The 12,275-nt window shown below is 52.6% G+C and overlaps 1 protein-coding gene across 5 annotated transcripts in view; it reads left to right on the top strand.

Moving 5' to 3' along the window:
• Positions 1 to 12,059, top strand: part of LOC138924257 (neuroblastoma breakpoint family member 6-like) — an 89,683-nt gene extending 77,624 nt beyond the window's left edge. For 2 of the 5 annotated variants that reach the window (XM_070267930.1, XM_070267929.1), the window contains 5 exons: positions 3,346 to 3,400; positions 4,382 to 4,446; positions 7,803 to 8,039; positions 8,344 to 8,518; positions 10,877 to 12,059. In XM_070267930.1, the coding sequence (XP_070124031.1) occupies positions 3,346 to 3,400; positions 4,382 to 4,446; positions 7,803 to 8,039; positions 8,344 to 8,518; positions 10,877 to 10,898 (554 nt within the window). In that variant the 3' untranslated portion in view covers positions 10,899 to 12,059. Of the gene's footprint in view, positions 1 to 3,345; positions 3,401 to 4,273; positions 4,447 to 7,802; positions 8,040 to 8,343; positions 8,519 to 10,876 lie in introns of all 5 variants that reach the window. The other 3 variants (XM_070267931.1, XM_070267932.1, XM_070267928.1) reach the window with 2 other exon arrangements.
• Positions 12,060 to 12,275: the final 216 nt, after the last annotated feature.

A 12,275-nucleotide genomic window follows, 5' to 3' on the forward strand; every position in this document is an offset into this window, starting at 1 on the left:
GGCTCCAGCTGGACTCCCTGGGCGGTCGGTGTCCTTGGCATGCCAGCCCTCGGGCTGTGCAGACAGACACATTGAAGGGAATCAGGCTGGAGGACAGAGTTGGAAGCACAGACGGGAGACGCTTGAGGGAGCTGCGCTCCCTTCCTTCTTGCCAGGATGCGCCCAGGTGCCCCTGGCCCCAGTGACACATCACGGGACCCAAAGCCGGCAGGACAAACTCAGCTCCCCTGTGCCGCACGTAGCGCCAGGGCAGGTGTCTGTCAAACATCCCCGCTGGCGTGAAATGTCTCCTCGCACCTTCAGTGCTCTAACTTTCACGCCTGAGGCGTGTCCCTCCAGATTCTAGGCCCACCCCGTGCGCCTGGCCTCCTTGTGGACATCTGCCTCCGAGACGCCTCCCGGGCTTCACTCTTGTGGGCCCCACTCTCCGTCTCCGTCACGTTGGCCTCTCTTCCGAAGCAGTCCTCGGAAGAACGCCCCTAGCCACCTGTCCCGTTTCCCGTGCTCCCGTGTTTCCCGCGTGCGAGCCTAGGCCTTGGCCTTCTCCCAGCCCACAGGGTGGCCAGTGTTTCTGCGGAGCAGGGGGCGACGATGCCTCTGGATGCCAGGGTTTGTAGAGTGCAGCCGGCCTTCTCCCCTCAGGCGATGAGTTCGACTCGAGCCTCCACAACTAGCGTCCCCGCGCAGAGAAGGCTGAGTAGCGCGGCACTTGTGCGAGCGGGCACTTAGGCTGGTGCCCCAGAAGGTGTGAGCCCCACGCCTCTTTGGCTGTTTTCCCAGACTCGGGAGAGCATCCTGGGCTGAGGGCCTCCCCGATCGGGGAGACGCGGCCCGCTGGCTCAGCAAAGCCAGGCCGGCGCTTTCACGAGACACCGCCTGAGGTCTCCTGGCAGATTGCTCTTCCCGTCTGCCGTTGTCACACTGAGGATGTGGAGGTCCCTGGGCTGGGACTGGACACTGGATTCCCAAGGGTCGAGTGGGGATCTGCTTAGTGTGACTGGCCCCGTGCGAATTTCTTTCCAGGCCAACACACCGATCCGGAGGACGACGGGGGCGTCCAAGACGGCCTGTGTTGCAGGTAACTCGGAAGAATCCCGGGACTCCATTGGAAGGGGCCATCTGGGCATCTCCGATCGAGGGAGTTCAGCGAGCGCTGACTATCCCCGTTTCCCCCACGCACGCAACCGCCAAGTGTCCCTTTCCCACAGTGCTCTGTGTTTCTCACCGTGGTCCTCGGATGGGCCAATTCCGTGATCTCTCTCCAGTGTGGTCACGTGCGGTCAGATGCCGGAGGTGTGCTCATCTGTCGGCGGATGGCGTGTGCTCTCCCGTTCTCTCTTTCTTCTGTCACCCAGCGGGGGACGCATGTCTGCCTCTGCCCGGTTGCCGTTCCCACGGTGGCGGCTATTTCCCGGCCAAGACGGTCCTTCGTGACCCAAGTCCGCATCATGCCCCAGTAGGGAGAGAGGCAGACCTTGCAGCTTCCAGATTTCTGGGAGTCGACAGTGGTGCCAGAGCCAGGCAGGGTTCACTTGGCAGCTGTCTGTGCATTTCCACCAACTGGATGCAAGAGTGTTGACGCCGCCTTTAGGGTCCTCTGAGTGTGTGGGTGTGTGATGACTCTTGTGGAGTGGAGGCGCTCGTCCTCCTTGCTCAAGAGCTCATTTTCTGCTCGGTGCTCTGAGCAAGCTCTGCTCGCTCTCTCCTCCTCTGTCTCTGTCTGTGTGTCTGTCTCTCTCCCTCTCTCTCTCTGTGCCTCTCTCTGTCTGTCTCTCTGTCTCTGTCTCTGTCTCTGTGTCTGTGTCTGTGTCTGTCTGTCTGTCTCTCGTCGGCTCACGCTGGATCGCTCGCTCTCTCGCGCTCTCTGTCTCTCTCCCTGCGCGCCCCACCCCCCCGGCCCTCTCTGTCTCTGTGTCTGTCTTTTTCCAGCTCTCTCTCCTGTTCCCACTTCAACTGCGGCCTGGCCCCAGCCAGAGGAGGATTGTGTGATCTCCCTGGCTGAGCCCTTCCCATTGCTCTTCTGTGAGCAGACCCTTCCACCTTCCAGGGAAAGCAGCTCTAGGAATGTGTGTTTCCCAAAGCCGCTTGTCTCCACTTGAGCCCTCCCTCCGCCCACAGGCTCGGCAGGGATGTGCCGCCCACGGTCGAGCCTCCGCTCCCGAGAGCGTGCCTGGAGGAATACTCCTGGACCTGCGCCACGGACGTCGGCCAGTCCGAGTCCTGCTGGACTCAGTCGAGCAGTGCCGTCTTCTGCTTCCAGGGCCTGGCCGTCTCCTCCCTGGCAGACACCCCCAGTGAGTATTGCCGCTGTGCAGGGGATAAGGCTCCAGCTGGACTCCCTGGGCGGTCGGTGTCCTTGGCATGCCAGCCCTCGGGCTGTGCAGACAGACACATTGAAGGGAATCAGGCTGGAGGACAGAGTTGGAAGCACAGACGGGAGACGCTTGAGGGAGCTGCGCTCCCTTCCTTCTTGCCAGGATGCGCCCAGGTGCCCCTGGCCCCAGTGACACATCACGGGACCCAAAGCCGGCAGGACAAACTCAGCTCCCCTGTGCCGCACGTAGCGCCAGGGCAGGTGTCTGTCAAACATCCCCGCTGGCGTGAAATGTCTCCTCGCACCTTCAGTGCTCTAACTTTCACGCCTGAGGCGTGTCCCTCCAGATTCTAGGCCCACCCCGTGCGCCTGGCCTCCTTGTGGACATCTGCCTCCGAGACGCCTCCCGGGCTTCACTCTTGTGGGCCCCACTCTCCGTCTCCGTCACGTTGGCCTCTCTTCCGAAGCAGTCCTCGGAAGAACGCCCCTAGCCACCTGTCCCGTTTCCCGTGCTCCCGTGTTTCCCGCGTGCGAGCCTAGGCCTTGGCCTTCTCCCAGCCCACAGGGTGGCCAGTGTTTCTGCGGAGCAGGGGGCGACGATGCCTCTGGATGCCAGGGTTTGTAGAGTGCAGCCGGCCTTCTCCCCTCAGGCGATGAGTTCGACTCGAGCCTCCACAACTAGCGTCCCCGCGCAGAGAAGGCTGAGTAGCGCGGCACTTGTGCGAGCGGGCACTTAGGCTGGTGCCCCAGAAGGTGTGAGCCCCACGCCTCTTTGGCTGTTTTCCCAGACTCGGGAGAGCATCCTGGGCTGAGGGCCTCCCCGATCGGGGAGACGCGGCCCGCTGGCTCAGCAAAGCCAGGCCGGCGCTTTCACGAGACACCGCCTGAGGTCTCCTGGCAGATTGCTCTTCCCGTCTGCCGTTGTCACACTGAGGATGTGGAGGTCCCTGGGCTGGGACTGGACACTGGATTCCCAAGGGTCGAGTGGGGATCTGCTTAGTGTGACTGGCCCCGTGCGAATTTCTTTCCAGGCCAACACACCGATCCGGAGGACGACGGGGGCGTCCAAGACGGCCTGTGTTGCAGGTAACTCGGAAGAATCCCGGGACTCCATTGGAAGGGGCCATCTGGGCATCTCCGATCGAGGGAGTTCAGCGAGCGCTGACTATCCCCGTTTCCCCCACGCACGCAACCGCCAGGTGTCCCTTTCCCACAGTGCTCTGTGTTTCTCACCGTGGTCCTCGGATGGGCCAATTCCGTGATCTCTCTCCAGTGTGGTCACGTGCGGTCAGATGCCGGAGGTGTGCTCATCTGTCGGCGGATGGCGTGCGCTCTCCCGTTCTCTCTTTCTTCTGTCACCCAGCGGGGGACGCATGTCTGCCTCTGCCCGGTTGCCGTTCCCACGGTGGCGGCTATTTCCCGGCCAAGACGGTCCTTCGTGACCCAAGTCCGCATCATGCCACAATTCGGAATAAAATACACCCGAAAGCCCAGCTTTCTCTGAGTTTACCCTCATGCCAGAGTCAGTTTACCCTTTGTCTGCTTCGTTTATGTTTCTGCCCACTCTATTCAATACTATTCATGCCACCCTTCTTCTTTTCTGAGTTTACCTTTTTCATGTCTGTCGTCTCCTGGTATACTCAATCCTCTCTCTCATCACATTTTTTCCCTCTTTCTCATGATCTTTTCTTTTCGTCCATCCTCTAAGCTATCTCTGCTGGGTCCTTTTTCCACTTTCTTTCCCTCTTTCTCCTTTTCTCCCTAATGATCTCCCTCTCTCTCCTGTTCACTTTCCAACCACACTCTCTTCCTAGACAGGGCCAGTTTCCTTTTTCTCTCTTGATGGGTGCCTTAACTCTGTTTTAGGTGATCCCACTCTCATCCTTCCCATCCAAACCGTCCCTTGTTTTTTGTCTTTCCTAATGCCTTTTTTATCTTCACTCATCTCTACCCCAACAGCCTCAGCAGCAATCTGCTCTATATGAAAGATAATGGATTCCCCAAGGACGCCGTGAATAAATATTTTTTTTCTCGTTCCATTGAACATGACCTGTCCTCCTCCTACAGACCTTACAGTGATTCTTCATTGTCATTTGACAGACACGAAATCTTCCAAACCCTGGATGCAGAGGGTGAGTACTCCCATTGTAAATGGCACAAATTCCTTGTGGTTTTCTGGTAATGTCTATGTTCTTTGAATCCAGCACCCTGCATTGGCTGAGAGGTGCATCCCTGCCAATGGGTTCTGTAGACTCCTTCTAGTTTGAGTTGTGCTCCTGCAGTTAATTTTAAGAAGCATCCTGTGGTCGGATAATTTTCTTCTTCTAGTCTCAACTCCTGTCACCTGGCATTTCTCACAACTGCAGACTGTTCCTATCAAGTCAGGTTCAAGAGGGGAAATAGAGGGATAATGGAAAAGTCTCAGCCATCATTTTGCTACCTGGAGGAATTTGTGAAAAACCTCTCTTTTTCACCCTAAGAATTCTCATACTCATGGAATGATGTTGCTACTTGTATTTCCTGAGTAGTTTTGTACAAACTCTCTGGCTTTCCACACAGATTTGCTTTCTGCTCTATATTTGCAACATGTGTTACATGGTTCCGGAGCTCAAAGTTTTTCCCCTGGGGTGCCTACCCGCTTCTGAAGCATTTGGATACGAGATCCTGAGCACCAAATCCTGCCTGTTTCTGTGTTTTCAATGAAGCCAAAGCTCTCATTCTGATTTTTCATCCTCCACCAATGGCCATGGGTTTCATCCTTTGTGCAACACCATTGATTTATTCCATGTGGAGGTTGTAGTTTCAATCACGTGTCTAGTCTCTGCGGTATCATCTCATGTAAACTATCAACAGCCTGTGTACTTGATGGGGGTATTGGCCTAATTTATGAGCAAAGCACACAAGCTTCCCTATCCATTATCTCCAGAAAAGTCCTCCCTGGTGAGCAAGATCCCACTGGGGCCGCCATTTCCTCAAGCCGGGAGATTCAAACACACTTTTCATCTCCTCTCCCGGAGGCGATCTTCCGGACTTCTCTTCTGGGCGAGGTGGTTGGATTGTTAGGACCCTTTACTCATGAAATCATCTTGTAGGAAGAGCCAGAAACTCTGTGGTGTTCCTGACTCTCTCTGACTATTTTATAGTGAAATCGACCATGAACAACTTGTCCTTCAACCTTTTCGGGTCAGTAAGGGCCTTTTCACACTGGACCGTCCTCTTTCCTGTTTCCCGTTCTTCCCGAGGTGCAGAGAATCGAAGGCTTTCTGAGGATCACAACAATTCATGACTGAAAATGTCACACAGGTCTTTTGTGTCTGTTGTGTGCCACGCCCCTCAGCAAGTGAGCTCCGTGGACACTATAACCCATTCGGTCCTCACAGCGCCGCTCTCAATAGGTGAGGTATCTCATGTTGGAGCCGAGGGCACTGAGGCTCAGCAAGGTCACTTTGCTAGCCCCAGACCCCCAGTCAGTGCACAGTGGGACTGTGGCCCCCGTTTGGCCTGACTCCCCTGCTCAGGCTCTGTCTCCTGCTCTCAGCAGTCAGAACATCAGGGACTAAGCGGGGATGGTGCTCACCCTCTTCCTTGTGCTTTGTTCCAAACTATGTCAAACAATTTTAAACTTAAACAGAAAAGTTGGAAGACATCCAAAGAACTCCTGTTTCCACTCATGCCGATCTGCCAGCTCCTACCCTCTCAGAGCACTCCGTCCTGTGAGCAGAGCCAGCGGCTCACCCAGGCCCTCCCAGGGGAGCTGCAGCTCCATGAGGAGCTCTCTCCGTGGAAAATCAGCCAGGGCTGAGAGATCTGTCTCCCCAGCCCCTGCCCTCGGGGCTTTTCTGCTCTCACTTAGAGTTGTCCTGCTGCCCTTGTAAAGCTGCACAGCTCTGTCTCGGTTACCCTGACAGCCAGGTCTCGGTCCCCATGAGGAGGATGAGAAATGCTCAGACACACCTCAGAAGTGAGATGTGTGTGATGGGGCACGGCCTTGCCAGGCCATCGTTCAAAATGCAGCAGGAAAGGACAAATTGCCCCATGCAGATGGGCTGAGATAAGTGAAGAGATCACCTAAATTCTACACGGACCCGTGCTGTGTTGGGGTTCGCTGATGACAACATGTAAACAGTGTGTATGGCAGCAGAGGGGCTACAGGCAGTACAGGGTACAGCCTGAGAGAAGTCCTTGTGGAAAAAGACCTGGAAGCCAGAAGAGGCATGTGGCGCAGGGCTGGGGTGGGGGCTGGAGGGCAGGCTGATTCCAGAGGATTTATCTAAGGGAGGTGTGGGAAGCGATGCTGTAGAAGAAAGAGGGGCCAGAAGAGAGAAGGAGGGAGTGCAAAGGAGGTGCAGAGTTGAGAGTGTGTAGCAGAGAGGGGAGAGGAAGTTCCCCCAGCAGAGCAGGCACAGGATGGGGCAGGATCTGGGGTAAGAAGGCGGGTGAGACATTTGCCGGTGAGAGAGGATGGAACCAGGGAACGCACCTTGAGGGAGGCTGGATGGAGCACGGACAGGAGTCAGGAGAGTCTGTGATCTGGAAGACGAAATGGCAACAGACACACAGAGACATTTCTATGGAACAGTGAACCCTTGGTGAGAATGAGGATGGCTAGAGGGCAGGAGAGAGGGGAGCCCTCGCAGTGCAGAGCAGGCCCTGCGGGCCAGGAGCCCGCCTGAGTCTGACCTGGACTGGCCTGAGGCTATTTGAAGTCTTTGTTAGCCCCCTTTCTGAGAGTATGTGTTCATTTCACAGTCAAAATATACACGTTTATTAGGGAGAACTGCCCAGCCCCCACCGAGGGGTGTGGGACACAGGATTGAGCGCTCTCTTACCTCCCTGAAGAACCACAAAGTCTGACTCTGTAGCACTTCTCTGTCCCTAAGTTTCCAATCGGGGACTCAGACCTCTACTACATGTCCTGTAGCTGCCGGTGCCCTGCGTGGCTATAGATATTTACATGTGTGGGTGGGTGGAGGGCAGTCAAAAATTACAGACAAAGCTGCTCAAAAGGCCGCAGAACTTTACAAAACTTCGGATAACTCGGTCCCTGTTCTACGGTTTCCCAACTGTGTCTTCTACCGGCCCTGAAGACTTGTGGCCGTCCTTCTCTCCCTGTTCTTTTCTACTGTGGGTACACATCAACATCGCTTTCTCCCCCATGTCCTAAGGCCTCTCTAGAACCTTCTCTCTAAGCTATAGGACTAAGTTAATGACAACAGATTCACAGGCATGACTTCATCCTTGCATCCAAAGTCCTCTGGACTCAGTGGGTTTCTCACTTCTGGGACACTGCATCCTGTCACCTGCCATCTCAGCATCCCCAGGGACACATGTGAAGCTGACAGCTCCTTCATGTACATGAGGTCTGCCTTTTTTCTTTGGGACACTGGGTGGTCTCCCTGACAGGCATGGACATTAGAAATGGGTGGGTTCCCAGGGCTGAGGAAAGGAAAGCTGGGATTGGTCTCACTGAGCCCTCTTCTCCTTTCAGCTCCCACCCTGGAGGCCGGTCACCGAGGGCCTTTGAGGACAAACTGGAGTTTCCAAAGGCCAGAGCTGCAAGCTTCACAGACACAGCTGCAGCCAGGCACCCAGGTGACCAGTTATCTGCTGCTGCAGCTGGACCAGTTGGACTGTGGTGCCGGCAAAGCCAGGCTTGGCCTTTGCTCCACCACCTGGAGCTTTAGAGCCCACGATCCCTTCAGAAATCAGTGGCCGCTCTTCCAAGGTGAGAGAGAAAAGGGGAATATGAAGCTCTGGTCCATTGTTAGTCGTCAGAGGGTGGGAGCCGGGAGGTGATGGGCCTCTCCCACACCTCCTGGCAATCTCATCACTACTGGGTAGTGTGAGTAAGATCAAAGAAAGAGAAAATATGAAAGTGTCGCCATTGGCCTTACCTCACCCATGGACTTTCAGTGGCCTTTCTTGTTCTGGCCACTCTGCTTATTTGATGTCCCTCCTGGGTGGAGGATTAAGTCCCAGTACGATCATGAATGACAATGGATCCTGTTGGCTGTGGTTTTATTTTTCAGGACTGGGTTTCGATGCTTCCCTCAGAGGAAAGAAACCTCCCAAGCTGGAGGGTGATGCTCTTGAGGGCTCAGCTGCCTTAAGTGCCCAGAAACAGAAGATTATCAAAAGAAAACTGCTCTTCAACAAGTGGAGGATCACATGCAATTTCCCCAGCCTTCAGCTGAGGGTACTGAGGTAATCACATCGCTGGCTCTTAGATGCACTTATGCCTCATGGCTCTCTAGCTAAGATTCTAGCTCAATCTCCCGCTGTGTCTTCTCTTCCTCATTTGTTCACTCCAACAGCTGATGCGACCTCTGTCTGGCCTTCCCTCTGTTTTCCATGGGGGCTGCCACCCTGCCAGGCCCTTCCAGCTCCATCTCATTTGCTCTCTGAACTCTGCTGTGTTCCTGCCGCTGCTGTCCTGATATTCCCTCTCTGCTTTCATCTTAGCCACGGGGAAGCCTGAGCCCATGGTCCTCCTCATCACAAGAGCATCATTGATGCCGCTGAACACAAGGCACTTTGCCTGAAATCACGCACTTTCTTCATTTCTTTGCCTTCCCTTCCCAGCTTCCCCAACTCCACTGCCTCTTTCTTCTCAATGAATCACTCACACATGGATCTTCCTCCTGAGTCATTTTGGGAATCTGACCCAGGACAACCCTTAACCGTGGACTTCTCCATGTGAAGAAGAAGAAGAAGTGTTAAAACTGAGGACAAAGAGCCCAGATGACAAAAACCAAATGAGAACCTGGGTCACAGGTGGGAGTGCTGGACTGGCCTGGAGCCAGCTTTCTCCTCGGCCCACATGTGCAGGCCTGTGCTAATGTGCATGGGGCTTCCAGGGACTCAGCATCCTCACCTCAGGGCCTCATTGGAGCTGGCATTAACACTGCCCTGTAATAAGCACCTGGTGAAAATTTAATTAAGATCAGTGCCTTGACCTCCCACCTGGCGATTCTCATTTAAATTGTCAGGAGTGGGGTTTGGGCTTCAGTAGATTTCAAAAGCTCCCCAGGGATTCTAACATGCAGCTAGACTTGACAAGGACCATTCCTCTACGATGATCTCAGGTTCAGAATAGAAATGCCCAGAATGTGTGGCTGCTTCCTTAAAAAGCCTGAATATCCATCAGCCATTGAGGGGATTTGTATGCCTCTCTCAACAGCACTCTTTGTACAACGTGGAAAAAAGTGAGAAGATAAAAGAGGTAGATGAATGGATTAGACTTCTGACCTCCCTTCTTTGAGGAGAGTTTCCCCCACTTTTCTGAAGACAAGATAAAACAGCAAACGAGCATTTCATTGAAAAACAGTGCACAGAAAACCATACCTCCCTTATTACACATCATAAAATTTAGTATTTTCTTTAATATTTTTCATATAAAACTAGAAGTTCCTATTCCATCCAATTGATTTCAAGTCCCATGCGTTCAGCACTACAGTTTGAGAATTTTAGTATTGATCAATTTTTGTCGTTAAGTAAAAGCCCCAAAGAGAATCTTTATGCTCATTCCCTTAAAGAGAACATAATAGTAAGTAACAGCTGAAAGTCAGGAAAAGATTGCATGTTTATGCTTCTTATGCCATTCTTTCCACTGGCATAAAAGACTAAAGGAGAATCTTTCTCTATGCAGTGCTTTGTGGGGAATAAAGGGGTGGGGTGGGAGAGAACATAGTCAAACCAGGTGCCTCATGCTTCCCCTTCGGAGTTTTTGGTCTAGATGTTGAGAATATTCCTAGAAATGCCCTAAGGTGTATCCTGGTGTGGAATCAACGCTAAAGAATGAAGGAAAATGCATGGGGCCATGGTTACCGTCCCTGCTCTCTTTTTGTTAATTCCATTTTGAGTTTCTCCTTCTTTGGTTCTTTCCTCAGTCTCTTTGGAGAAGAATTTCTCTGTAAACCCTTTTTTCCCGTTGAGCCAAAGTGATGCAACAGTGTCTGTGGTCTGTGGACACCTCCAGATCGGAGCCCTTCCTCTCACCTTCCACAAATTATGGAAAGGGCCTGAGGCCTGGGTTCCAGTTCAAGCGTTGTGCCCCTCCTCCTCAGAGCACTGGGACGTGGAGTTAAAGAGGGTGTGCTTCTCTGCCCAGGGTCCTCTCGTTCCGACAGCAGTCTGTTTCTGAATGTGGGGGGTGGATGCTAAGCACATCCCTCCCTGGGAGGGGTGGGAAAGCCATCACTTTGCTCCACACTGAGGGGCTTCAGGAGTGAAGTGGCTGCTGAGGAAAGGCTGGTAGGGCTCTGGCTAAGGCTCTGCAGCCGCTCTGAGCTGGGATGTCACCAGGCTCCTGGTGGGGTGAGGACAGGGTGTCCCTCGATGCTGCACCACAGCCTGGATGGAAGTGCAGGGAGGTGTTTCTTCTACCTTGTGGCTCTCACTTTCCCCTTCAGCGGCCTGTGCTCCTCCTTCAGCTCCTCCCCTCAACAGGAGCTCAGCTTCCTGCTGGCCTCTGTCACCACATAGCCATCCCTCCAGGCTCAGCTATCATTGGGACCTGCAAAGACTCACATTTCATTTTTATTTTCTCTTTCTGTCTCTCAGATACCAAGATCTCTGGATCTAAGGAAAGATATTACTGATCTGAAAGAAACCGCATCACAAAAAGTACCGTTTTCACTTGATGAAAAAAATCTGAAACAGCAAATCAATTTAAAACCCAAACAGAACAGTGAAGGGACCCTATGCTGAAGATCAACATCACAACCACAAAGCACTCTCCAAGGTTTTTACTGCAAAGCCTGCTTTGATGGGAAAAATCCCAGCCCTTTGGCCTCCAACTGCGCTAAGTCACTGAGGAGACCACCGCCTAGACCCACACACGGTTATGAGAGACCTTAACCCTTGCTGCTCTCAGTTCCCGTCCTGCACATCAGCAGAATCAGGAGCAACTGGCAAAAGACAACATGACAGACCGGGCGTTCTGTGCCACCAGCTGGGCTGTGCGAGGAGCAGACAGCACTAACTATGCAGTGCTATGGTGACAACGTTTAGCCTGAATTCAGTCATGAGGTAGTCCTGAGACAAGTGCAGAATCTAGACCACTGCACAAGACAACTGGCCTCGCCTCAACAAACAAGGCAACGTCACCACAAGTAAGATAACAAAAAGGAGAAGAGACTTTTGGGGTTCTAAACGACTAAAAGGATTTCTTTAGTCCTTTGGATCCAAAAACCTCTCCTCACCTTTTGTTGTTTTTGGTGGCGGTGACATTGCCTTGTTTGTAGAGGTCAGGACAGTTGTCTGGTTCAATGTTCTACATTGTGTACTGGTCTGACCACTTCCTCATGACTAACTCAGGCCGACCCTCTTGCCAAGAGCCCTACGTAGTTAGTGCTGGGTGCTTCCTAGTGGAGCCCACCTGGAGACTAAGAATGTCCGGTGTGTCCACCTCTGTGACTGCCGTACTAGCATGGGTCACGTTGTCATGGAGGGGCCTACGAGATCTGTTCATTGTAAGGGCACATTTTTTCCTTTCTATAATGAGTAAGTAATTTGGTGAGTGGTACTTTGAGAGTGTGTGAACATCCTCTTTTCTAAAGATCTTTCTCTAAATATTTTACCATCCTTAATGATCCCTGATGTATGTCGATTAACATATTTGCATTTATACATTGGAAATTTTCTAATCCGTTCATACCTATAGCCTTGTATTTGTTGGCATTGTGCCATGAAAAAGAACATTCCTTCCCCTTCTATGCTATTAAAATTTTTGTTTTGACTGTCACTGTGGACTCATGAATATTTTAAATTCAGTGTTATAATCAGCATCATCATGACTGACTGGGTGGATATAAATATAAATTAATATAAACATTCTTCTCTCTCTCCTTCATAGTTACGTCCTACAGTCTCCCATACGTTTTAGGCTGTATTACCCACCTGTAGTAGATGGTATTTACTATTTTCTGTTTCCATGTTTCTGTGTGTGTGTTTCATTTGA

This window comes from Equus caballus, chromosome 5 (assembly GCF_041296265.1).
Source record: "Equus caballus isolate H_3958 breed thoroughbred chromosome 5, TB-T2T, whole genome shotgun sequence".
NCBI lineage: Eukaryota > Metazoa > Chordata > Mammalia > Perissodactyla > Equidae > Equus > Equus caballus.